General features: G+C 49.3%; 5 protein-coding genes across 5 annotated transcripts; 3 read left to right on the top strand and 2 right to left on the bottom strand.

The window, feature by feature from the left end:
- The first annotated feature begins 2,575 nt into the window (after positions 1 to 2,575).
- EDB82DRAFT_455873 (uncharacterized protein) lies at positions 2,576 to 6,377 on the top strand. Its single transcript, XM_025731452.2, has one exon. It carries the CDS (start codon positions 2,997 to 2,999, stop codon positions 6,165 to 6,167), a length of 3,171 nt encoding a protein of 1,056 aa, XP_025590476.1. The 5' UTR covers positions 2,576 to 2,996; the 3' UTR covers positions 6,168 to 6,377.
- Positions 6,378 to 6,537: 160 nt separating this feature from the next.
- EDB82DRAFT_550095 (P-loop containing nucleoside triphosphate hydrolase protein) lies at positions 6,538 to 11,324 on the bottom strand (the record flags this gene model as incomplete). The annotated part of the gene is made up of 7 exons (XM_025731451.1): positions 6,538 to 6,780; positions 6,839 to 6,914; positions 6,969 to 8,990; positions 9,044 to 9,141; positions 9,192 to 9,762; positions 9,818 to 10,520; positions 10,577 to 11,324. 7 exons carry the CDS (start codon positions 11,322 to 11,324, stop codon positions 6,538 to 6,540), a joined length of 4,461 nt encoding a protein of 1,486 aa, XP_025590475.1.
- An 827-nt stretch (positions 11,325 to 12,151) lies between these two features.
- EDB82DRAFT_570788 (armadillo-type protein) lies at positions 12,152 to 21,077 on the top strand. Its single transcript, XM_025731450.2, has 4 exons — positions 12,152 to 12,678; positions 12,738 to 14,809; positions 14,867 to 20,122; positions 20,178 to 21,077. The coding sequence occupies exons 1-4, from the start codon at positions 12,540 to 12,542 to the stop codon at positions 20,724 to 20,726; spliced, it is 8,016 nt and encodes a 2,671-aa protein (XP_025590474.2). The 5' UTR covers positions 12,152 to 12,539; the 3' UTR covers positions 20,727 to 21,077.
- An 81-nt stretch (positions 21,078 to 21,158) lies between these two features.
- On the bottom strand, positions 21,159 to 22,055 carry EDB82DRAFT_484797 (uncharacterized protein). Its single transcript, XM_065608228.1, has 2 exons — positions 21,538 to 22,055; positions 21,159 to 21,346 (listed from the first exon to the last, which is right to left on the bottom strand). Exon 1 carries the CDS (start codon positions 21,974 to 21,976, stop codon positions 21,569 to 21,571), a length of 408 nt encoding a protein of 135 aa, XP_065465427.1. The 5' UTR covers positions 21,977 to 22,055; the 3' UTR covers positions 21,159 to 21,346; positions 21,538 to 21,568.
- A 1,592-nt stretch (positions 22,056 to 23,647) lies between these two features.
- EDB82DRAFT_423657 (serine hydroxymethyltransferase-domain-containing protein) lies at positions 23,648 to 25,458 on the top strand (the record flags this gene model as incomplete). Its single annotated transcript, XM_065607630.1, has 5 exons — positions 23,648 to 23,767; positions 23,838 to 23,894; positions 23,957 to 24,050; positions 24,104 to 24,241; positions 24,311 to 25,458. 5 exons carry the CDS (start codon positions 23,648 to 23,650, stop codon positions 25,456 to 25,458), a joined length of 1,557 nt encoding a protein of 518 aa, XP_065465428.1.
- Between the last annotated feature and the right edge of the window lie 326 nt (positions 25,459 to 25,784).

Below are 25,784 nucleotides of genomic sequence, written 5' to 3' on the forward strand. Positions count from 1 at the left end.
AGACTGAACGATACGTGACTACAATCAACTAGGCAGGTCTGTGCCTAAGAAGTGTCACGGACTCAGCTTTGAGACATCCGTTGATAGAATATAAAATCAGGGTGTTGCAATGATCTTATGGATCAACCTAGGCAAGTCGGTTGGCAGTATCAGGTCGTACTCCTCAGTGCCTCAGCTGATTGATTCTATTCTCTTCCCCTTGGTCCAGAAAATGGTTGCTTCTCGGGTCACTACTGCCTTGATACCACCTCATATGGAATATAATAGAGACATAGCCAGCACACAACAGCGGCGCAGATAGTGGACACAAGGCTGTTGACATCTTTGTTGTATGAGGCAGCTGGTGTGCCTATTGACTCATTAGCTCATGTAGACTAGGCCCAGTATTAGTCTAGGTAGCTGAACTGCCTGATCGCCATGTTCCGAAATCCACCACTGCCGGGAAGGCAGGAGGCATGAAAGAACCCAGAAGATAGCCCAAAAAGCCAACGATGCTTTCAAAGCGCAATCCAATCAAAACATCACATAGACACATCAATTAATGCTGGTGAAGCGCGTAGTGTTGGCTTTCGGATGATCGACAAGAGGCCTCATAGTTAGGTATGCTATGCCTAGTACCTTGGCGGTTGACAGATTTCTTTGTTTGCTGGCGTCTTTTTCAGCCTTTACACTCCATTCATCTGGGTTGCGACTACTAACTATCGGTTCTGGCGGCTGCAAACTGTGTGCTCCAGGCCATCTTGTATGTCGCCAATTCGATAACGATAACTCGAATAACCCGTGATGAAAGTCAATTTCTCTCTTCTTTCACATAAGTGAAGCTCTCGATTTGAAACTGTCCGAGTACTGAGTTCTGACTTGCAATGGGACTGGGGCTTATCACGATGAGTGATGTCTGCATGGGGATCAAAACAGATGAAGTCCTGAAGGACACGGCCATGTTGTGCGGTGCAATTCATTCAGATGAGATGAAGACGATTCATTTGCGGTTAAACAATTGAACCCTTATAACTACGTACTGAGTCTTCATTTAAACAACCCGTCTTTGACAGATGACGTGGTCCTATTGAAGGAAGAAGTAGTGGTAGCTATCTGTTGAGCAGTGCTTTTGTATTCATAAGAATAAGGTTGCTTCATGAACTTTATCTACTATGACACTAAGCTACTCGATAACTCTACGTGAATTTGGAAAGCCTAATACTGGCTTCGCCTCCACTACTTAGCTTAGAGTCATACAGAGTGAAGGAAGAAGTCAGTATTGGGCTTTGAAACCCATATAGAACCATTGAATGGTTACGTGACCAGCCAGGGTCGGTCCAAAGGTCATTGTCGTCATTCTACTCCCTACCCTCCATAGTCTGTCTGTGTCTGTCAGCTTCCATTCTAACTAACAGGTACAGCACAATACGTCAGAACGCAAATTGAACCTGCATGGCAGGTAGGTATGTAGTACCAGTGGTCTCTGGGTTTATGCATTTGAGATACTTGATAATTAATTGATTCAAATTAGTTGTTCGTAACAATGTATGAAGCGATGCTCAGACTTGGATGCCAGAAGAGCCATTGCCACCTCTAGACCTCTCAACGGTAGAAGGATTTAGGCAACAGGTGCTACGACGACAATGAACCCTCTTAATTTGTATTCTGCACATCCGCTAATATTTCCATCTTCCACTTGTCAGACTGCTTGAGTGGCCTGGCACCTGCGAGGTGTTTAGAGTCGGGAACAACATTAGGTCTAGAACAAATGGCTGTGATACTTTCAGCATGGGTACTAGGTTTCCATCATACTTTGAAGAATACGAGACACTTCCCCATGCTTTCAAGGCCGACTAGTCTTCATAGATGGTTTCGGGCACATGCATGCCTGACTGTTGTCCGAAAAGAAAGAGAAGAAATTAATTACTCTTAATTAATCGAGTCGGGGATTTTGTCAGCTGGCAGCCCAACACAGGCAGTGGTTTAACCATACGCCGGGAATAAAGAATCGGACGTTGAATTGCCAAGACCTTGTTGCAGTAAACTGAGTCGAATCGCGGTCTAGACTCTCTGGGCTTGTGCGTTTTGGGTAATAGATCAGCTCAGAGCCAACAAGCCTATACAGTTGTAACGAGTACCAAATGCTGAGATCTATTGCGTACCTACGGCAGGTACCTTGAGAGCTGGACCTACTGTTTCCATTTATCATAGACATTGAGAGGAGTCAGTCTATGATACACTTTGGACAACAGGCGAAAATCTGAACCCTGTACTCAGATGGTCAATATGGTAATATCTCTACCCCGATAGTCGGGTTTTAATAAGGGTTGCATCAAAAGTAGCTAAAACATTTCATCGGTTAGGCAGTAGACAAGCCATTACATCATTCGGACGACCCTCCGGCTCGCTTCCCGTTCTTCAGGGAAAGTACCTACGTAAAACCCCTGCACAGCGCCTGCTCCGCCGATACTGTGCTAACTCAACGTTGCTTAGCTGGTCCCGTCCCGAGCCCAAGCTGTTGAATTATTGGGAGGAGCTTTTTTTCCCTTGCTCCACACGCAATCTTCCTAAGTCCAGACATCCATTCCCAGGGCACATCACAACTTACTGTAGTTGCTGGGCTGACCTCAGGGTATCAGAAATATTGACCGCTGGAAGCATAAGAGACGAAATTAGTAGGTCACTTTATGTTCCTTAGACTATAGTTCTTAGACTACTTATTTTTATACCCTAAGACTTAGGAGGCTATTGTTTCTGCTACCCACTAAGCTGATTAATCTCAGTTTGGATGAGTCTTAGCCACGTTCGCGTGATCGCCTTACTTTCCCTCCAAACTCTCAAAAACAAAAACCTAAAAAAAATAATCTCCCTCCTCCCGAGCCACTCCGCGGCAGCGTCGACCAACAAACCCCCCGCCAGCACCTGCCTCATTATTCAGCATCTTATGCGCCAGAACCGATATTGCCCAAACCTCTCTGTGATGCACTCTCTGATCTAATCCATCCAGCGCGATAACCATGGCGAACCCAGTGGGCGAAGAAAACTGGCTTGCCTACCTCGAAGAGATCGTCCGAAACGCCTCCGACCTCGACCAGCGAGTCAATGCTGTTGAACACTACAAACGCGCCGTCGGCTGTGAGCCTGGCAGTTTACGCATTTGGCTCGCCTACTGCAACTACTTTTGGTCTCTGTGGGAAGCTACCCAGATCCCTACTGGAGAAGGATGGACCGACGAGGAGCGCATGCTCGGCCGCGAACTGTTCTCGTTGAGCGCTGCTCTCGAGCTGTGGAAGCAAGGATACGAAGCTATTTGCTATCGTCTTGGCGATAGCCACTTGCTTTGGGATCGCTGGATATCACTCGAGATGGAGTTGCTAGCCAAGACTAGAACGCCCGATGGTATCAAGCGCATCACTCATCTCTACCGCAATCGACTGCTACTAACGCCGCACCTCACCTGGGACGAGACTTCCCAAAAGTTTTCCACTTTCCTCACCGAATACAACCCCTCTGCCTATGAAGATTCCATGAAGGACATCGTCACTAACGCCCAGGAGACGAAACGGTTGATTGCAGCACGCGACCCATACGAGGCTGATCTGAAAAAAGCAGTAGAAACCAACGACATCGAAGCCCAAAAGGCTGCCTTCAACACGTATCTCGAATGGGAAATGCTTCAGAGTAAGCGTAGCAACGATAGCCCTGAAATTGGAATCGACCTATGCCGCGGAATTTATGCTCGTGCTCTCACCGGGGCCCTCGCTACCGACCAAAACACCTGGTACGAATACGTTGTCTTCCTTTCTTCGTCCAACACCGAGCTCCAGGAGCCAAGTAGCCTCCTTGATGTGCTCCAAAGAGCGGTTCAACATTGTCCATGGTCTGGTCTTCTTTGGAACCGTTACATCATGTGCGCCGAAGAGGCCAGGCTTCCTTTTGGCGAGGTCGAATCTATCAAACATGCTGCGACAAGTGAAGATCAGTTGCTCAAGGATGGAATGGAGGGCATGATCGAGATGTACGTAGCATGGTGCGGTTTCTTGAAACGCAATGCCATGGATGCTACTGCATCTGACGAAGCTGTTGATGTTGCCGATGTTGGTCTCGGCGCGGCCCTCGAGGACGTGTCAGTCGTTGGGCAGCGACTTTACGGCAAAGACTTCCAAGGCGACCCTAAATTTCGACTGGAGCGTATATACATCCAATACCTCACTGAGAAGAAGGGCAAGGTAGATGAGGCCAGAGCCCAGTGGAACAAGCTGGCCTCAATGCAAATCCACGCTGACAACCACGACTTCTGGTTCCGCTTTTACATGTGGGAAATGCTCATTTTTTCATCCACTGGAGGACAGGACAACAGAAGTCCCACGCCTTCGTCTGGGGGTGGCACTTACCGAATACCAACATTAGCGACAGCAGTTCTCGCCCGTGCCGTTGCTCGTAGAACAATCGACTGGCCCGAGAAGGTGTTGGAGGTCTATATGCAACATTGCAACGATTATGAAATGCCGCTGCCTTTGCGAAAGGCTGCTGATCGAGTGCACAAGACCGGAAAAGAAGTCAAAAGACGCAGGGAGCGCGAAGAACAAGAGAAAGCGGCGGCCTATGCTGCCTACTACACTGTTCCTGAACCTGAAGAGCAGGTCCCGTCATCGCCAGGTGGCTCCAAGAGGAAAAGGGACACCGAACCGGAATTCACCGATGGAATTGAGAGCAGCAGCAAACGCCAAAAGAATGGTCCCAATGGGGTAGGACCTGATCCTACTCCCGTAGCACAACCTCCGAAAAGGGATAGGGAAAATGCCACCATAATTGTCTCTGGTCTCCCTGCCGACGTTTCGCAAACCAAGGTCCGGCAATACTTCAAGGACTACGGCCATATTAACAATGTTACGGCATTGGTGCGCGATGAGATAAACGATTCCTCAACAGCGCTCATTGAATTCAGCTCACCCGAAGAAGCCCAGTCCGCCTTGCTAAAAGACGGCAAATATATGAACCGGTCACAGCTGACCGTCAAATCAGGTCACGATCTGACTGTATATGTCACAAATTACCCCCCTGCTGCGGATCAAAACTATATCCGTGATCTCTTCAGGGATTGCGGTGAGATCCTCAGCATACGCTGGCCGAGTCTGAAGGTCAACGCCCACCGACGGTTCTGTTACGTTTCGTTCCGAGACCAAGAAGCATCAGCAAAAGCTGTTGAACTGGATGGTACGCTCCTTGAAAAGAGCTTCAAACTCGTTGCCAAGTATTCCGACCCAGGACACAAAAAAGCTCGAGAGGGCGCTCTTGCGGAAGGTCGAGAAATTCACATTAGCAATCTGGATCGATCGACAAGCGAGACAGAGCTGAAAGATGTTTTTTCCAAGTATGGCAATATCACACGGGTCAACATCCCTACAACTCTGGCTGGAAAAAACAAGGGGTTTGCCTTCATTGACTTTGCAACTACAGAAGAGGCTGCGAAAGCTGTGACGGAAATGAACAATACCAAGTTTAGAAGCCAAATTCTCGCAGTCGCTCTCTCTAAAGAGTCCAGGATCAAGCCAGCAGCCAAGACTATTGTTACTGATAATGCCAGAGGTTCACCAGCACCTTCGTCTCATGATGTCGATGGCGACCAAGCTATGCAAGGTGTTGAGGTTCAGGCCAAACCAACTGCAGCGGAAATCTCAGCAAAAACCATCGCTCTGATGGGTCTTCCTGATACTGTAAACGATGCGCGAATCCGGTCGCTCGTCGAACCTTTCGGTGCGATAGTCAAAATGACGGCGAAGCCCGGGAATGGCGGAGCCGAGATCGAGTTTGCCGACGCAGCCATGGCAGGCAAGGCCAGTCTACAACTAAATAGCATGGAGTTTGAAGGTCATAAGCTCCGCACAGGCACGCCTGATGAACTCCGAAAATCGAAAGCAGAATTTACCCCCGACCGTATTATCACGGGCAGAAAGAACAAGGATCAGGAGCATAAGTCAAATGTTCCTGGTGCCTCATCCACCATGTTCATACCCTCTGCAACTGCCGTACGTCGCCCAGTACTGGGGAAGCCTGGCCTGCGTCGTGGTCTTGGTTTCAAGCCCGGTAGTGCTAAGCCTACACAAAACGGCGAATCTGACACATCAGCCAAAAAGAGCAATGCTGATTTCAAGGCTATGTTTCTTGCCAGTGGAGGGGGTAAATAAATCAAGGGAGACAAGGGGGAGGCTAAGGAGAACTAAGCCGCAAGTTCGGTTCAACGCTGACTTCAACTGCTTCATCATGAAGCACAATGTAATTTACTACAATTGACGATATCCAGTAGTCTAAGAACTATAGTCTAAGGAGCATAAAGTTATCTCTAATTTCGTCTCTTATGCTTCCAGCGGTCAATATTTCTGATACCCTGAGGACAGGACAAGCTGCTGGAGATGTGGTTTCTTTTTGAGTAGTCTTTCCCCCTGGAGCATAGAGACAAATTGCCTCCGCGGACTGACCGAGGGGCCATTTCTGAAAACACATAACCAAAATATTTCGGCTGCGGTCGCAAAACAGCACATCGAAATACATGTCCAATCATGCCTTAATCGTCATTCCCGTAGTAGATCTATCTTGTCCAAAATCTTGTGTGAAGATCCTCTGCCATACATCAAGCCACCTCTCTTGTTGGGCGGTAGGCAACTTGCCTGGTTGTTTGAAAGACCGTGTCAACAGTTCACGTAGACGTGTTCGGAGGACTTTCATAACCAACATCGTCTTCCAATCTGGAACTGCGAAACGTCCCCGATTTCCATCGAGGATAATTACTCCAGAATACATCTGTAATTTCACAAGTCAGTACTCCCTCTATGGACGATGGCAAGAAAGAAAATCTTACGTCACATCTTACATCGCCGCACAAAAGAGCGATGGCAAATGCTTCCACAGCTGTGGCCTCGTGGGCGTGATACACTCTGGAATATATGTTAGTACGAACATAGAAGCAGGCGGCCGTAGAAAAAACCTACGCCCTGGATTGCATGATATGATAGTACGACAGCCATCGAAGATCAAGACGTCCTCGATTGACAGATGACGGATGGAGGCTAATCGATTGGTTTGTACCAATGTTCCTCAGGCCCTTCGATCCTGGCGCATCTCTTACTAGAATCTTGGGATAGAAGCTCCAAGCTATCACTGATGCGGAAACAACATCGTTGTCGCTATTGAGGTTGACTCTTCGGGGAATGTCGTAGAACTGTTGCTGCCTTCTTCCCCGTCCACCAGAAAAGCGGGCACGGGATAGCGTTCGCCTTTCTTCTTCGGTCAAAGAAAGGAATCCCGAGTCTGCCAAAGAAGTGAGGAGCTGTCCCTTGAGATCCTCAATATTGGTAAGAGTTTGCTGACTCAAGAAATTCTTGCGACAAAATTGGAATTCCTTCCCGCCACCGCCTGTAGACTGACATACCCTTTTCCATGCTAGGTAAGCGTTGTATATAGTAAGAAGATCGGAGTCACCACGACGGAAAGCCATACGCGCATTATCTGCTTGGGTACGTTGGCCAAAAGGTGCGGAGAAAGGCGACTTGGAAGACAGAATGGCAGCAGCGGTGATGGCCATGTCCAGACATTTGAAAATTACACCATACAAGATCAGCTTGCCGAGGAACACATCCAAGGGCAGCCTGGCGAGTTGATGTCCAAGTGGTGTCAGTTCCTCTGCCTGAGTAAGTGCGCGAACGTCCACGAGCGCGTCAACCGCTCGCCGAATATTCTTGGCCGAGGGCGGATCGAGGGCGTCGCCCAAGGTCTCCTCGATTCCTCCAATTTTGCAGATCTTGACACGAATGGCCAAATCTTGCAGTGAAAGACGGAGCATCTCAGGCGTCTGCTGATCACTCATCAGTTGATCATGGCGGAACTTAGTAAACATATGAAAGCATAGACCTTCTTGAACACGGCCGGCTCGGCCTCGCCTTTGCTTTGCATTCGCTCGAGAGATAAATGTGTCGATTAGTCTCGAAAGCTGACGTCTTTCATCAAATCGCATCTCCCGATGCTTACCAGTGTCAATAACACAAGTAACATCAGGGATAGTAATTCCAGTCTCGGCGATGTTGGTAGCGAGGACAATCTTGCGGACTCCTGACGGCGGGACCAAGAATGCTGACTCTTGATCCTCGGTTGCAATTGTGGAATGCAAAGGATAGACAAGCCAGTCCTTAGCGAACCTTGGGTCTCCAAGAAGCATGTCATTCAGCGTCCGGATTTCAGCAATACCTGGCAGGAAGACAAGAATGGCTTTGCTGAAATCTTGGAGTTGGTCGTTTGTGGCGATTTGAGCTATGAGCTGGACAATTAGGTCGAACTCGATCCGATATTCATCAATCTGAGACAGTGTCGATCTAGTCCTTGGTGAATAACTTGCTAGACTCTTTGAGATATCACTCTTTGTGTTCTCTCCCTCACTTTCGACAGGGTCGTCATCCAGATCCACCATTTTATCAGGCTCTGAGTCCGCAGGCGTATATCCAGTAAGCTCGATGGCATCCTCGAGATATTTGACTTGGACAGGAAACGTCCGTCCAGGAACGTTGAGGACTGGTGCACCACCAAGGTAAGAGGAGAAGCGATCTGCATCGACTGTGGCAGACATGAGAACGACTCTCAAGTCTTTGCGTCTGACAAGTAGCTTTTTCAGGACGATGAGGAGAAAATCGCTATCAATTGTCCGTTCGTGCACTTCATCGAGTACCAAATGTGTCACTTCTTGGAGATCGTTGGACCCTTCGAGCATCCGCATGACAATACCGGTGGTCGCATACACCAGCCTTGTCTCTCTTGACGTGTTGGCTTCTAATCGGATAGAGTAACCCACCAGCGATCTGTTAGTTCCAAGATCATTTCTGTTCTCGCCAAGCTCCTCGCTGACGCGACGAGCAAGAGAGATGGCAGAGATTCGTCGAGGTTCTGTGCAGTAAACCTTGCAAGGTCTTCCTTGAGAGAGCTGATGCTCTAGTAGGAAAGAAGGAACTTGGGTGCTCTTGCCGCTGTGCGATGGTCAGTCAAGGATTTCGGAACATGGAAAATTGAGGCGTCGCACCAGCCAGTCTCACCGCAGACAATTACAACCTGATTTCCATCAACAGCTTCCAATACTTGCTCTCTGAAGTGCCACATGGGCAACTGCATTCGGGATTGCTGCACCGTGTAAGTCTTACTGAGAACGATTGATCCATATTTTTGCTTACCAGCATTGTTTGGAATTTGCGGGTGCTAGATTTGTCTGCCCAGATCTTCTGATAGTAATCGCCATTTGTGGTATTTTGCCTCGAGCGATCGTGGTTGCCATCATCGCCTGAGTCAGTGACATGTTTGTTACCCCGTCCTCGGAATGCCCCTTGAATTATGACACCGTCTTCGAGCTCTTGGTCGTGACGTTCACGGACTAGGGCTCTTAAGCCCCTCATCACCTCTCTGTCCTGTTCGTCGATTTGTGCCTTCCTAGCCTCTGCAAGCTCTGCCCAAACATCTTTCCATACATGGGGAAGTCTGATAGCGACCTTCTCGTCCTTAGTGTTACCACTGAATGTGTAAAATAAGGCTGCGGTAGAGATATAGGATTCTGACTGCTTCGAATCTGGTGTGGCGATGCTGGTCATGGTGAATGTGAATCGAAAATGGTCCGCTACAACTTCAACTTCTGATGAAGCTGCTGGCGGTGGTAATTCTTGAGGTTTCGTCCAAATGATATCCACAGAATGGCGGTTCGCAAACGAGGCATCTGACACGATAGTATATAAAATTTTTGCCATTGAATCCCTGATTCTTATGATTAGTATCATTGTTTTCCAATTTCATGATCATCTTCATTTACCTTGAGCGACACGCTTCTTCAAGAGCTCGTCGGGGACTGATACCTGTTGATTTGCCAAAGTCACGAATCACGATTTGATTGCCGTCAGCTGAATTAACAACAGTACGACTTTCGCCTGTACGTGCGTCGACTTCGTTTTGTGGCAGAGATGCGAACAGCCCTCCAATGTCATTATCTTCATCGCTAACTTCAGCCAATATTTCGGCAGCGATCCGTTCAGCCTCGTTACTAATGTCGCCGACATCAGTCTTTTCGAGTACGGGCTCCCCTTCAACGGTTAAGTTCTCCCCAGCCTGATCTTGCCTATCATGTTTTGCAGCAGCTAGCTGCCTTTCTAGATCAACTCTCTGGACCTTCCATTGCTGGTCTGCCTCGTACTTGTCGAAGAGCACATCCGATTCGATCTTTCTAATCTTGGCCTCAAGCTTGGCAACAGCAAGCTGCTCGTCATGTTCGTTAATTGGCAAGTCCCTGGGTTGCCCACGCTCATACTCCAATAGCTTCGCTTTGCTCTCCAAGTATTTCGAAACAAGCTCGTCGGGTTCTATATCGCTATCACAAGCTACCATCATCTTTTTGTCGGGCATAGAGTTTTTTACTGGCCGGCTTTTGGCCCCAGAAGGTTTGCTCTTGCGGCCATTTCGCGGATCAGCATGGCGAGGGGTACTTGAGCGACTTGGTACTGGACTGTCCTGGGGAGTATCTACAGAAGAGTCATGGTCAGGACGGAGGAGAACTTAGAATACCAAGGAAACAAACCGGTGGTGCTTTTGAGCATGGGCTTTGATTTGGGTTCGTAGCTGGGTAGTTCCTCAATTCTGCATTCTCGGGCCAGCCAGTCGAGTGCTTCTTCGAGTCCCCAGATTGATTCTCTGCTGGTGGTCGAGACATTTGGGGCTATATCCAAAATATATCGTATGACGGCGGCGACACGCTCAATCGGAAACTCGGCCGTAGTCAAGGTTTGCTGTAAGGTCCAGAGGCGAATGATCATTTCTTCCTCAGGGAGCATCTTGCCAGCGCCAGTGCTGTCGGACGAAGACAGACTCGAAGCTGTGAATCGATTTTCAGCTTGAATTAAATCAAGTATATGATCCATCAGATCCTGAGGCAACCATTTGAAGCTATTGATAGAGTCGGCTTGGCTGCGAAAGAGCCGACGATCAGTATCGAGCCGGTTCCGTTGGCGTAAGGCATCCTTCTTCGTTTTCGCGGCATGCTTTTCGACAAGGATTTGCAACTCAGATTCCTCCAAGTGTTTTTCGAATTCTTCGGGACTCAGAATCGCCTCCTGACTGTTGGTGGTGGCAGTCGCATTGTCAGCTGTAGACGATGATGGAGGGGTATCTTTCTGTGTTGATGGAGGGGCACCTTGGCCTCTGGCGACTGCAGGTTTTGGTTCGGGCTCGGTGACTTCTGGCCTGGGCTTGGAAGCGACCGAAGTAGTAGCGAAGCCCCGAGCTGGGTTGGCAGCGGGCTTCTTTTTCTTCTTCGCGCCGCCAGCCATGATAGTCAGCGACCGAGCGAGGAAAAAAGGATGGATCGGTGGTAAGCTTGGAGACCCAATAGAAAGAGGGAGGTGCGTTTTCAGGTTAAGATAATCATGAAGAAATAGTTGGTGTATTCGATAATCTCCTGTCCCTTGTGAAACTAAAGACAGCGGGGTCAACGTGTATGTCAAGAGATCCCAATCAACGAGAGAAGGGTGCAGGAGCAAAGTGATCGGGTGGATGTTGTGACGCAAGGGCTTTTGGTCCAGATGTGGATCATGTCGATGAGAGAGATGAAGAGTCGATAAAAATGCTCGACAGTAGTCTACAGTGCCAATGGTTCAAAATCAGAATGATGTTGTCAAGATTCGTGCGATGGATGGATTGAAAACCTCGATTATATAATTTGGCCATGATTTGGTATCAAGTCCGGTCAGTTTCTTTGGATCTGCAAGGAACCTCTGGTTACATGTGCATTCACAGGTACGTAGTCCGTTAAATGTTTCCCGTCCCATCAAGCTCGGCTTATGCTCGTAGTAGCCTTTATTAGTGCTAATGATAGCATCGAATTCCACGAGCGTTTCTGATCCAATCCACCTTAGTAGGAGGTAGCCTCAGGGTATCAGAAGAGTTGGCCGCTTGAGTTATAAGAGACGAAATTAGCAGGTCACTTTATGCTATTCAGACCATGCATGACCTTGGGTTACTTAATTTTCTACCCTAAAGTTTGGAGGTTACCTAACTTTTCTACTACCTACTAGGGTACCTACCTACCTGACGAGAAACATAAAAGCTGCGCACACCTTTTGCCTTGTCTATCTCCGATGCGTCATACCGAGATGATGTGAAGTTCCAATGACCTATCTGACTTGGGCATAGGGGGCTTTCAGGGCTCCTAACCCCACCAACTTGGCTATTCGCTGTACCTAGTCTAAGTGCTTGGAGGGGCAGCCTCGAGCCCAACCTACAGCTCCACGGAAAAAACAGTGTTAGGTTAGTAAGTTGCTACCTGCTGCTTCGACGTGGGGTCGAGTCCGCAGGTTAGTGTAGATATAACGGATTTGGTGCACGAAAAATCCAAAACACCACCAACCACTCATCACCAAACTCCTTCGACTTAGCCTTTCCCCCGCCCCGACAGAAGATACGCCTCAGAACCGGCGTTTGTGAGCTCTGGTAGCCCCAGATGAGTTCATCAAACCAAACGCTCACTTTCATTTCCGAACTCCAGAATGTCTAACGGCGACTCATCCGAACCTGGCGGCATGGCCAGCCTCGACTTTACAGCCATTAAACACGCCCTGGCCTCGTCTTCGACCAATATTAGAATCAGTCAGCTACACTCAATCGAGGAGAAGCTTACTCAAAAATGTGCGCAAGTCCCTGTAGTCCACCAAGGCCCATCAGCCCACTGACCCTTCGTTCCATAGCCGTCGACAACACCTCAATCACACGTCTTCTTCAGCTCTTCTTTGGTACATACGCCTTCTACACTGATCGACAGTCCCGACTATCCGTCCAGAAGTGCCTTGTTGCCTTGATCTCAGCTGGTATCGACTCCAAGACCATTGCCCCACTCATCGCCGCTCTGCGCAAAGAAAGCCAGAAACATGGCATCGCTCCGACCAACGCGTTTGTACTCGTCGAATGGTGTAGCTTGTTCATGCAGTATCTTGATGCCTCATTGTGGGACCATTTCGCTTCCGATATCATCTTAACGGACGCCGATGCTTTAGATAAATGTCACCAGTCCTCTGCCAGGAAGTCTGTAGCCCACTCTGCTATCATTGTTACCAGGAGGGGTCTACGAAAGCTTTTCTCATCACCACACTCAAGCGAGAAGAGACTCTCTTCTTCTGTCAATACCTTAGCTACGAAGAGCGCTCAATCGACCCCCAGAAATGCTGTCTTGCTTGGTGTTATCGCTGGCGTATCTGCCAGGAAGGATCACCTGCGACCGGTTCTTGATACCATCAAACCCAAGTACTACGAATTCTTTACAAGAGAAATAATTGGCTCCCGCACCGCTGTTCCGGAACACGTTGTGCTGGGACTTAGTGACTTCTTTACTTCTTTCGCAACCCCTGAGGAACTCTCCAAGGAGCTGATCCCTGCTCTTGAGAAAGGCCTTCTGCGTGCGCCCGAGGTCATACTTGGGGGCGTTGTTACGCCTCTTGTCCGCTCTCTACCCGAAGATTTCGACCTTTCAAAGGTCCTCGAACAGAATCTCCTCAAACCTTTGTTGTCAAACGCTAAGTCAACAAATGCAGCAATTCGTACTGGTGCCTTGGATGCTTTCCGTGCACTAGTTCTCAGATCGAAAGATACCGCCTCGTTGGAGAAGGTTATTAATGAGGTCGCAACCCCTCTTAAAGCAGGCAAACTCGCATCTCCTGATCATCGCATATTGCATGCGCAGATGCTCGAAGCCACCCCTCTTTCAACTTCAAGTGCCGAACAGGTCGCCAGCGCGGTGGCCACTGTAGCTGTCAAGGAAGGAAATGAGGGTGCTTTGGCCGCAGAGACATCAGCATTGGCAAATGCTATAACCTTTCTTCTGGCGCAAGATGTTGAAGTGCCCAAATCTGTCCTGGACTCAGTTACCAAGGGACTTACTGAAAAGAAGATCCCCTCTCGCAAGTGCTGGCTGCTCAGGGTAGGAGTTATCTTGCAATCCCTTGCTGAAGCACAATCAGTGTCTCCGGGTATGGCCACTTTTGTCGAGGCTGTTGTGCCTAAAATGGTCACAACCCTCACAGAGGTGGCAGCCAATGCCGCCTCTGCTGCTCAAAGCGGTCTCGTCGTTGGTGCCTATATCCTGACGGCTGTGAGCCCCCATATATATCGCTTACTTCCCGGCTCCTCAGCGGAATCTAGTTTAACAAAAGCGTCAGTCACAAAGCAATCGTTGTCTCTGGATCCCAAGTCATCCTTTCTTCTGAGCCATCGAATTTATTCCAAAGTGACAGCAAACGAAGATCTTGGATGGTTTGCGCGTGCTTTGGGTTCTGTTTTCCAGAGCCTTGATGAGAATGTGGACAAGCAGGTGACCCTTGCTTGGTCTGAAGCTTTTATCCATCTTGTCGCCGCCCATAACGTACCCGCTACTATTCAGCAGGAGTCATCCAAACTCCTTTCTGGTCTCTATGTCCATAATCCAAGATTGGTGTCTGCTTTCATCATAAGTGGCTTATGGGATCATGTCGAGCGTTCTGGGTCCGGTGACAGGGAACACTCAGCGAGTACTCATAACTTGATTCAGGTTGTGAAGTCAATTTGTCTCACCCCCAATGAGATAAGCAAGTCTGGCAAATCTGTTGCCAAGGAAGACCTCGAATCTCAGGCAAACAGCCTTCTTGTTCTGGCACGGTCAGAGTTGATACCAAGAGCAAACTGGATCGACTTGTGTCTCAGAATGGAGTTGGATCCTGGCAATCTTGCGACAAAGTATCAAGACGAACTTATGGCTGAAATAGAAGCCAGGACGTCTTTTGATCAGAAGGTTTGTAGCCATCTTCCCATAGAGTTTAAGAACAGATCATTACTGACAAATTGCTAGGTCGGGGTTGTTAAGACAGCTGCATACAATGCAGCTGCCGATCTGGCCTTTGTCGCCCCTGAAACTATTATCCCACGCTTGCTGGAGGCACTGCGCCGAGACCTTAATGCGGAACAATTACAAGACATTGGTCCTGTCGAGGCGGCTATCTATAGAACTGCCGAAGGCACCGCATTTGTTGATGTCCTCGCAAAGAAATCTCAGCAAGTTTTGGACAAGAACAAGAAGGACTACGATATTCTCAAATGGGAGGAAGAACTCAGGAGTCAACTCGAAAAGAAGAAAGGCCAACAAAAGAAACTGACCCCTGAAGAGAACGCAAAGGTCAACGCTCAACTAAAGAAAGAGAGTCAAATCAGACAATCAATTACCGCGACCGTGGCGAGGCTCTTGCGAGGTATTGGCATTATCCGCAGCCTTGCCACTGGTCCGCCAACCGATGCCACTCAATGGATTGGCACTGCAGTATCCCTCCTGGTTGGCATCATGGACGCCGGCGCCACGCTGATCACAGGAGACGAGGCACCTCTAGCTTATCTCACTTGCGCTGAAAAGGTGACTGAGCGCCTGGGTTCAATGAGGCCTTTCATCGGAATCGCAGCCTTAAGATTGCGTGGCGTGTCTTTATCGGAAAATTACCAGGAAGAGGCTGTCGAGGATCTGATTACGAGAGTTCTTTATCGATTGCGATTCGCGGGCGAACAACGACCTTTCGACTCAGTGTCACTCATTTATGCTCTGCCACTCGTGCTGGACCTTCTCCGTAAGGGCGGAGTTGGCAGTTCGGCAGATGACGCCGATGCTCAACTAGTGTTGGCTATTGAGTTCCTTTCATACCATACAGATGTATGTGTCGACGAGGCCGTACCCCGAGCTGAGCTCCTCTCAGTTCTCATCAGTTCTATGCAGGCATATGCTCAGCATTATAAGCTTCTCAAGGACTGTTTTGCTGACATGTGTCGCTGCATCGCTCCTAACATGGACCGAGACGAGATGATCGTCTTAACAAAGGGTACCTTGGTGCCCGAAACGAGGGTTAGATCCACAGTGTTGCAGTCGATCAGTGCCGAAGTTGACATGAGCGAATTGGGCTACTCTGATGAAATCTGGGTTGCTGCTCACGATGATGAGGAGGAACATCAAGATCTCGGTCGAGAAATCTGGGAGGAAAGTGGTTTTGAAGTTACGACAGAGATGCCGCTGAGGTTGCTACCTTTCCTTGAGAGTAAAGACGGGCAGTTACGTCGTGGCGCTGCTCGTTCTTTGGCTGAAGCAGTCAGCATACATCACGAGACCTTGGAAGCTGTGCTCGAGCAGCTCAAGTCTACCTACATTGAGCTAGCAAAACCCAGGGTTCAGCAATTAGATGAATTCGGAATGCCCAAGAAGATGGATCTGTCCGATCCCTGGGAGGGTCGGCAAGGTATCGCGACTGCCTTCAAAGAACTCGCTTCAGTTATTAAGACCGATCAGCTGGATCCATTGTTCGATTTCCTTATCAGCGTCGGACCCCTTGGCGATAAAAACGACGCGGTACGGAGTGAAATGCTGGATGCCTCAATCAAGGCGATCGAGATCCACGGCAAGACAATTCTCGACAAACTCATGTCGAAGTTTGAGCAGACTTTGGAGCAGCCAGACACAAACAGTGATGCGGCTGATCGTGTAAACGAAGCCGTCATCATCATGTATGGTGCCTTGGCTCGTCACCTCAGCCCTGGTGACCCTAAGATCCCCATTGTCATTGATCGCCTGGTGGCTACCCTAAGTACCCCTTCCGAAACAGTACAGTATGCTATTGCTGAATGCTTGCCTCCCCTGATTCAGGCCTGTCCAGATCAGTCTTCCAAGTATTTCGGTCAGATTCTGGAGCAGCTTCTTAGTTCGAAGAAGTATGCTGTCCAGCGTGGGTCTGCATATGGTCTGGCTGGACTTGTCATGGGTCGTGGCATTGCATCAATCCGAGAATACCGCATACTCTCAACTCTCAATGATGCTGCGGAGAACAAGAAGGAAGCAAACCAGCGTGAGGCCGCTCTACTCGCGTACGAGCTCCTGGCCACCATGCTTGGGCGCATCTTTGAGCCCTATGTGATTCAGATCGTGCCTCAATTGCTGACGGGCTTTGGTGACGCCAATGCAAACGTTCGGGATGCTTGTTTGGCAGCGGCAAAGGCATGCTTTGCCAGGTTGAGCTCCTATGGTGTCAAGAAGATTATGCCAACCCTTCTTAACGGCCTGGAGGAGCAACAGTGGAGAAGTAAAAAGGGTGCCTGTGACCTTCTCGGTGCAATGGCATACCTCGATCCCCAGCAGCTTGCCAACAGTCTACCCGACATCATTCCTCCTCTCACTGGCGTGCTCAACGACAGTCACAAAGAAGTCAGAGCTGCTGCGAACCGAAGCTTGAAGAGATTTGGCGAAGTCATCAACAACCCAGAGATCAAGTCCCTGGTTGACATCATTCTCAAGGCCCTCAGCGACCCTACGAAATACACAGATGAGGCTCTGGACTCGCTTATCAAAGTTCAATTCGTCCATTACCTTGATGCTCCCTCTCTGGCATTGGTTACTCGCATTCTTCAACGCGGTTTGGCTGATCGTTCTAACACCAAGCGCAAGGCTGCACAGGTCATTGGCAGCTTGGCTCACCTGACGGAGAAGAAGGACGTTGTCATGCACCTGCCTGTGCTTGTGGCTGGCCTCAAGCTTGCCATCGTCGATCCAGTACCGACCACCCGAGCTACTGCTTCTAGGGCTCTAGGTTCTTTGGTGGAGAAGCTTGGAGAAGATACGCTTCCTGACCTTATTCCTGGCCTTATGCAAACCCTCAAGTCAGACACTGGTGCTGGTGACCGTCTGGGATCTGCTCAAGCCCTCAGCGAAGTTCTTGCTGGACTGGGAACAACAAGACTGGAGGAGACCCTCCCGACCATTCTCCAGAACGTCGAATCTTCAAAACCCGCCGTTCGCGAAGGTTTTATGTCGCTTTTCATCTTTCTTCCTGTCTGTTTTGGCAACAGCTTCTCCAACTACTTGGGTCGAATTGTTCCACCTATTCTCGCAGGTCTGGCCGACGATATCGAGTCTATTCGTGAAACGGCACTACGCGCAGGTCGATTGTTGGTTAAGAACTTCGCAGCTCGAGCTGTCGATCTCCTGCTTCCGGAACTCGAGCGTGGTCTCGCCGATGATAGCTACAGAATCCGGCTCAGCTCCGTCGAACTCGTTGGAGATCTTCTATTTAACCTTACAGGTATCAAGGCTGGTACTGACGCCGAAGATATTGAAGAGGACGAGAACATCAAGGAAGCAGGCGCGTCTCTCAAAGAAACCCTTGGCGAAGACAAGCGCAACAAGATTCTGTCAGCCCTGTATGTATGCAGATGTGATACAGCTGGTGCTGTTCGATCAGCCGCCATTGCTGTCTGGAAGGTTCTCGTTCATAGCCCGAGAACCCTCAAAGAGCTTGTGCCCACCCTTACTCAACTTCTTATCAGACGATTGGGAAGCTCCAACATGGAACACAAGGTCATTGCCAGCAATGCTCTTGGAGAGCTTATTCGAAAGGCCGGAGATGGTGTTCTGTCGAGTCTTCTTCCTACTTTAGAAGAGGGTCTCCAGACATCTGTCGATGTCGATGCTAAGCAAGGTATCTGTCTTGCGTTGAGGGAACTTATTTCGTCCGCTTCTCCCGAGGCTCTCGAAGACCACGAGAAGACCCTCATCTCAGTTGTTCGTACCGCGCTTACTGATTCCGACGAGGATGTTCGAGAAGCTGCTGCAGAAGCCTTTGATTCGCTTCAGCAGATCTTTGGCAAGCGAGCAGTCGATCAGGTCCTTCCCTTCCTTCTCAACCTTTTACGTTCTGAGGACGAGGCAGATAACGCTCTGCAGGCTCTTCTTACGCTACTTACTGAGACAACCCGATCCAACATTATTTTGCCAAACCTCATCCCAACACTTACAACACCTCCTATTTCATCCTTCGATGCTAAGGCTCTTGCCTCTCTATCCAAGGTTGCTGGCCCTGCCATGAACCGTCGCTTGCCCAACATCATCAACTCGCTTATGGATAACGAGATCAACTGCAAGGAGGATGGCCTTCGTGAAGAGCTGGCGACGTCTTTCGACACTGTTATTCAGTCTATTGATGAATACGATGGTCTGAATACGGTCATGAACGTCCTATTGCAGCTTCTCAAGCATGAGGACCACCGTCGCCGATCAGCCACTGCACACCACATGGCCAACTTCTTCGCGGCTGCTAGCGTAGATTACTCTAGATACAGCCAAGATATTATCCGCTCCCTTCTCAATTCATTTGACGACAGAGACGCCGATGTTGTCAAGGCTGCATGGGCAGCTCTCAGCGCCTTCACCAAGAAGCTGCGAAAGGAGGAAATGGAGTCGCTTGTTATTTCAACACGACAAACTCTTCAGCGTGTTGGTGTCGCAGGAGCGAACCTGCGCGGTTTCGAGTTGCCAAAGGGCATCAACGCTATTCTGCCTATCTTCTTACAAGGTCTCATGAACGGCACCGCTGATCAGCGAGTACAGGCTGCCCTGGGTATATCGGATATTGTCGACAGAACAAGTGAGGCTTCTCTCAAGCCATTCGTGACCCAGATTACTGGTCCCCTGATCCGAGTCGTTTCAGAGCGTGCCACCGAAGTCAAGTCGGCCATTCTCCTGACCCTCAATAACCTGCTGGATAAAATGCCCACCGCGTTAAAGCCTTTTCTTCCCCAGCTTCAGCGCACATTCGCTAAATCTCTGGCGGACTCATCCAGCGAGACACTGAGAACCCGAGCTGCCAAGGCACTCGGAACTTTGATCAAGTATACGCCACGCATTGATCCCCTCATCGCTGAGCTCGTTACTGGATCCAAGACAGCGGACCCCGGCGTCAAGACCGCTATGCTCAAGGCGCTATACGAGGTTATCAGCAAAGCTGGCGCTAACATGGGAGAGGCCTCTCGAGCTTCTGTCTTGTCACTTATCGACATGGATACAGACGAGAGAGATGAGACCATGACCATCACTAATGCCAAGCTACTGGGCGCGCTCATCAAGAACGTTCCTGAAGATGCCGCTCTGGGTTTGTTGAAGAACCGCGTGGCCACCCCACATTTTACCCATTCTTCTGTTCTTGCTCTGAACTCCGTCCTGGCCGAGTCCCCAGATGTTCTGCTTCAAAGCTCCTTAGTCGACGACTTGCCCGACCTCTTGTTCCAGGGTGTCACTAACAAGAGCGTAAGTTACTCTCAATCTTGTGAGATGTCATACTAGTGTACTAACAATTTTTCAGGTCTTTGTCGCGGACAACTGTATTCTTGCTACCGGAAAGTATCTGCTCTCGGATTCTGCAAAGACCTTTGAGACAACAAAGGGTATCTTCGAGGCCTTGGCTTCTGTTATCCAGCCTGGCAATGCGACCGATTCGCGTCGACTTGCTCTAGTCGTCGTTCGTACCGTCAGCCGCAAAGACATGGAGATGGTTCGGCCCCATGTTGCTCTGTTAGCACAGCCCATATTTGCCAGCGTTCGAGATCCTGTCATCCCTGTCAAGCTTGCTGCAGAAGCGGCATTTGTGGAGTTATTCAGTGTGGCGGACGAGGAGAGCCGCATCTTCGACAAGTTCATGGCTGGTGCCGGGGCTGACCTTGCTCCTAACACCAAGAGAAGCATGGGTGACTACTTCAAACGTGTTGCTATGAGGCTGGGTTCTCAAGCTCGTGAGAGGCGCGAAGCTGAGGGTGGACAAGGAGGACTCGGATTATCGAACGATGAAGCCGAAGACGAAAAAGAGATATGGAGCGTGGGCAAGGTTGATGTAGGTAGCGAAGCATTCACATAAATGTCTAGATTCGATCCAGAGTTTATATCTGCCATGGCTATTATAGCAGATTGAATGAATACAAGTACAAACGATCTAATCGCAGTATATCAGAGTATCTAATTAGGGAATCATGGTTGCCTATAAGAATCAAGAGGATGGTATAGTATTTTTTCTCCCCTTTTGAAGTTGTTGATTTTCAACGTGATGGGTAGTTGGTAGCAGTTTTTTTTTTAGTAGCATTTAAAAGGTGTTACGTTAACTACTATTAAAACTTGACAAAAAAAAAATAGAACAGAAAAAGCAGTTGTATCAACGAGTGAATGAGAATTTGCAGCCTCACCTGTCAATTGAGCCATAGTAAGCTCGGTGGCACCCCACCAGAAGAAATAACTAATGCCAAAGAACGACTGAAACAAGCCGGACCCTATAAGTGGCGCGAGTCACGTGCATCGGCGGTGACTCATGACTCTATCAGAGCCCTCGCTTAGTGCATCGAATGGGGCATAGCGCACTCGAACCCACAAACCATTCCAACAGGTGAGGTGCAACGCAGAGAAATTCTGGCCTTGCAAACCCCTCTCAGTCTTCATCCAACATCCATCGAGGACCCGGCCGTCACCACTAACGACAATCAAGATGTAAGTATATCGAATCGATCACGACACTCGAGAAGGCGATGCAGGAGGAGCTTTGGAGACAGTACGAGCTGGAAACAAATGCTCTTGATGGCGTCGTCACGGACTCGGTGCTCAGGAAAATCTTGAACATGGTTGTCATATTATCAGAGGGGACTGGTGGCTAATCGATAATTTTCTTTTCTCGACTACAGGGTCAACCTGCGAACTCAGAAGCGCCTGGCCTCATCGGTCATCGGCTGTGGCAAGCGCAAGATCTGGCTCGACCCCAACGAGCAGAGCGAGATCTCCAACGCCAACTCTCGTCAGACCATCCGAAAGCTCATCTCCGATGGCCTCATCATCCGAAAGCCCGTCACCCAGCACTCGCGATCGCGAGCCCGCGAGCTGAACCTCGCCCGACGAGAGGGCCGACACCGTGGCTACGGTAAGCGTAAGGGTACCGCCGATGCTCGTATGCCCAGCCAGGTCCTCTGGATGCGCCGCCTCCGAGTCCTCCGCCGTCTTTTGGTCAAGTACCGTGCCAGCGGAAAGATCGACAAGCACCTCTATCACGAGCTGTACCACAGCAGCAAGGGTAACGCCTTCAAGCACAAGCGTGCCCTCGTAGAGCACGTATGTCTTATCCACCATGTTGCCCTATCATTAGGGCCACGCCGAGGGATGCCTACTGACATGGAGATTTACAGATTCACCGTGCCAAGGCTGAGAAGGCCCGCGAGACTGCCCTCCAGGAGGAGATGGATGCCAAGCGTGCGAAGAACAAGGCTGCCCGTGAGCGCAAGCAGGAGCGTGCGGTGGCGAAGCGAAATGCCCTCCTTGCCGAGGAATAAATGTAAGCCCAGTGGACAACGACAACATTTCGGTCTTAGGAGGAGGCTGCATACGGAGTCTACGGGTTGGGTCTTTTTTTATGCCCTTCTGGTTTCTACACTTGTACCGGCGGGGTTCAGGCATGTAGCATTGAAAATGGAATCGATGATGCTCGGATGCTTGGATGTTTTCCCATTTACGATCTTGTCTGAGCATTTGCTTTGCTCACTACCACAACAAACCGCTTCCACCAGTGACGAAAATGATGTTTGCGTCTGTCTTTATCTGCGGTCGTATGTGATGTTTGATCTATACTACCAACTGGGATGACGAAAAGGATCCAGGCCCACACTTGAGCCGCAACTTGACAATTTTTGACTGTGGGAGCGTCATCAAATCGCACATGCAATCTGTTTCACGAGCGATGAATCACATAGCAGACGTCTCACGATTGGTTAAGTCATAAACACAACGTAATTATGAACATGGATGTCCACCAGTATCTAGAAAACAACGGTGGCATCAAGAGACGAGTTAAACCCATGGAATCTTGACTGCCTGACTTGGATGAAAACGAGAAACGACTAGACAAGATGCATGGGGTCAGTATCAAATAACATTAGATCAGACTGTCATACTGGCTCCATTCGTACCTTGTAAGTAGTGACTTTCTGGAGTTGGATGTTGCGATAGGTCTCTCCAGTTACATCATACCCTCAGACTCATGGTTCATTATTGATCGCCGCCACAACAAGTCCGTGTGGCTAAGTGTTGATGGGTATCACAAAGGTTGGATCAGTCCCATTTGTTATAGAGGAACTCGCGTCCACAACCTGCGCTGCAGGGGGTGCCTACATATTGCTAATCCCATTGGAACTGACGCAAACAGCAGCCCGCGTCAACTACAAATGATGCGCCAGACGCAACAGCTTCAAAGAATCCCAACCAATGATGCCAGCCGCAACAGTGATAAGTATCACATGCAAAATATATACTACCAGTAGCTTCCAGACATATAATAATTCGCTAGGTACCTATGTTTATCAATAGATCTTGAAGAATAGCTGCAGAAGGTACGCGCTGAAGGTGATGTTTATTGCCTACTAGGTAGGTACCTACAGGTATGTATGGCCCACCGAGCAAGGTACCTATTCTTTGAGGTACCTACCTATTGAGGTTGGCTGCTTTTCGTTTAGACCAATGCAACATGAGATCCATGCTTAACATTCGAGTCTCGGTCCTGCCCGGGCCTCCTCCACCTCCACCTCCTCCACCTCGCCCACGCTCACACTCACGCTTTCTGCACTAAATAAGTCCATCGTCTCAGTCGATGACGTTCTGAGCGATCGCGCCGTTAGACAATCACAACCACATTGCGAAGTCGTGTGGTTTTCTGTGAATAACTATATTAGGACAGCCACTTTCTTTCTTCTGCCAATCGTACTCCTATTGCCCGATTTCTGCACCCGTCTACCAGCTCTACGCCCCGCCATGTCCCTCACAGGCGTGAGAGGCACCTCCCGTGTCTTGCGTAGCATTGCGAAGCCAGTCGCCATATCAGCGACATGCACTCGCCCAGCTTCTTCGTTAGCCGTTGAGGATCAGCAGCAGGTGCGCTCTTGTTTAATTGGATCTTTAGGATAAGTCTAGCAGCTAACGAATCTCAATTCCCCTACTACAGGCTCTCTCGGCTCACCTGAACAAAGCTGACCCCGCCGTCTTTGACATTATCGAGAAGGTCGGTTGCCTCGCTGAATAGGGGCCCCCATGCCTTTGCTCGTTTACTTATCGGCTGAATAGGAGAAGAATCGCCAGAAACACTTCATAAATCTGATCCCTTCCGAGAATTTCACGTCACAAGCCGTGCTCGATGCTCTGGGCAGTGTGATGCAAAGTGAGCTTTAATTCAAGACCGGCCGCAGCAAGTGCTAACAGCAGGCGTCGCAGATAAATACTCCGAAGGATATCCAGGTGCCCGGTACTACGGCGGTAACGAATTCATCGATCAGTCCGAAAGACTTTGTCAACAACGCGCTCTAGAATCATTTGGCCTCGATCCGAAGCAATGGGGGGTGAACGTTCAAGGTTGGTCAATACAGACATCATTTAAACTACTCTATATCTCCCCCCTTTGATGCTGATTATATTGTTAAGCTCTATCTGGCGCACCCGCCAATCTCTACGTTTATTCCGCTTTGCTCAACACACACGACCGGCTAATGGGTCTGGACCTACCACATGGTGGTCATCTATCACACGGTTACCAAACACCAACCAAGAAGATCTCTGCCATTTCAAAGTACTTCGAAACTCTACCATACCGGTTAAATGAGACGACTGGGTACATTGATTATGACAAACTGGAGGAGATTGCGAGCGTGTACAGACCAAAGATTATCGTTGCTGGTGCAAGTGCATACAGTCGACTTATTGACTACCAACGCATGCGAGAGATCTGTGACAAAGTCAACGCCTATCTTCTTGCCGATATCGCTCATATTTCTGGTTTAATTGCAGCCAAGGTCATACCTGGACCGTTCGCACACGCAGATATTGTAACTACTACCAGTCATAAAAGCTTACGGGGGCCCCGTGGTGCCATGATCTTTTACAGAAAGGGCACTCGAAGGCAGCACCCGAAAACTAAGGAGGATATCCTCTATGACCTTGAAGGTCCAATCAACAATTCCGTCTTCCCCGGTCACCAAGGCGGCCCCCATAACCACACCATCACAGCCCTCGCCGTGGCTCTCAAACAGGCTCAAACTCCTGATTTCTACGCATATCAGTCTCAAGTGTTAAAGAACGCGAAAGCGTTCGCAAAACGGTTGAGTGAGCCCAAGGGCAAAGGTGGCTTAGGTTACAAGCTTGTTAGCGGGGGGACAGACAACCACTTGGTCCTGGCCGACCTAAAACCACACGGCATTGATGGTGGCCGAGTTGAACGCGTGCTCGAGCTAGTTGGCGTCGCAGCCAACAAAAACACAGTCCCAGGGGACCGTTCTGCTTTGGTTCCCGGTGGTCTTCGCATGGGAACACCTGCCATGACCACTCGCGGCTTTAATGAGGATGACTTCATCCGCGTCGCTGATGTTGTTGATCGCGCTGTCACTATCGCTTCTCGCATTGACAAGGCTGCTCGGAAGGCGGCGGAGGAGAAAGGTGATGAGACTCCTGGTAAAATAAAGGTTTTCCTAGAGCATCTCGGCGATGGTGAGACACAATCTGAAATCGTTCAGCTGCGAAGTGAGGTCGAGGATTGGGTAGGCACATACCCTGTACCATGGAGCACGCCGCAATAACATTCTACTGGCGAATCGTTTAGTCAAGAACTTATGAATTGATACACCAAACCCTTCTCTACTCGTGGTGAGGGAACAACAACAAGGGTCGCCCGTTATCTTGGGTTGGCACAAAACTTGCAACCTCGGCTCGACAGGTCTATAGTGTATATCGTGATCCATGACCATTCTGTTCCTGACTCCATCGGCCCATTGTTAACGCAATGAACTTTGATATAACACGACTTGAGAGGGAGACTCAACTTGAAAACACTAAGTAGGACATGAGAAATTAATCTGGCTTCGTTTATTATGCGATTTTTTAATTTAACGGCAATCCAGAAATA

This window comes from Fusarium venenatum, assembly GCF_020744135.1.
Source record: "Fusarium venenatum strain MPI-CAGE-CH-0201 chromosome Unknown EDB82scaffold_1, whole genome shotgun sequence".
Taxonomy (NCBI): domain Eukaryota; kingdom Fungi; phylum Ascomycota; class Sordariomycetes; order Hypocreales; family Nectriaceae; genus Fusarium; species Fusarium venenatum.

What these genes read in the sequence shown, in the direction of transcription:
- EDB82DRAFT_484797 (XM_065608228.1), bottom strand. Translation starts at nt 21,976, where the DNA reads ATGGTGGATAAGACATACGTGCTCTACGAGGGCACGCTTGTGCTTGAA.
- EDB82DRAFT_455873 (XM_025731452.2), top strand. Translation starts at nt 2,997, where the DNA reads ATGGCGAACCCAGTGGGCGAAGAAAACTGGCTTGCCTACCTCGAAGAG.
- EDB82DRAFT_570788 (XM_025731450.2), top strand. Translation starts at nt 12,540, where the DNA reads ATGTCTAACGGCGACTCATCCGAACCTGGCGGCATGGCCAGCCTCGAC. An exon ending in GGAGAAGCTTACTCAAAAAT is followed by an intron (nt 12,679 to 12,737) that starts GTGCGCAAGTCC and finishes TTCGTTCCATAG; the next exon opens with CCGTCGACAACACCTCAATC. An exon ending in AGGGTGTCACTAACAAGAGC is followed by an intron (nt 20,123 to 20,177) that starts GTAAGTTACTCT and finishes ACAATTTTTCAG; the next exon opens with GTCTTTGTCGCGGACAACTG.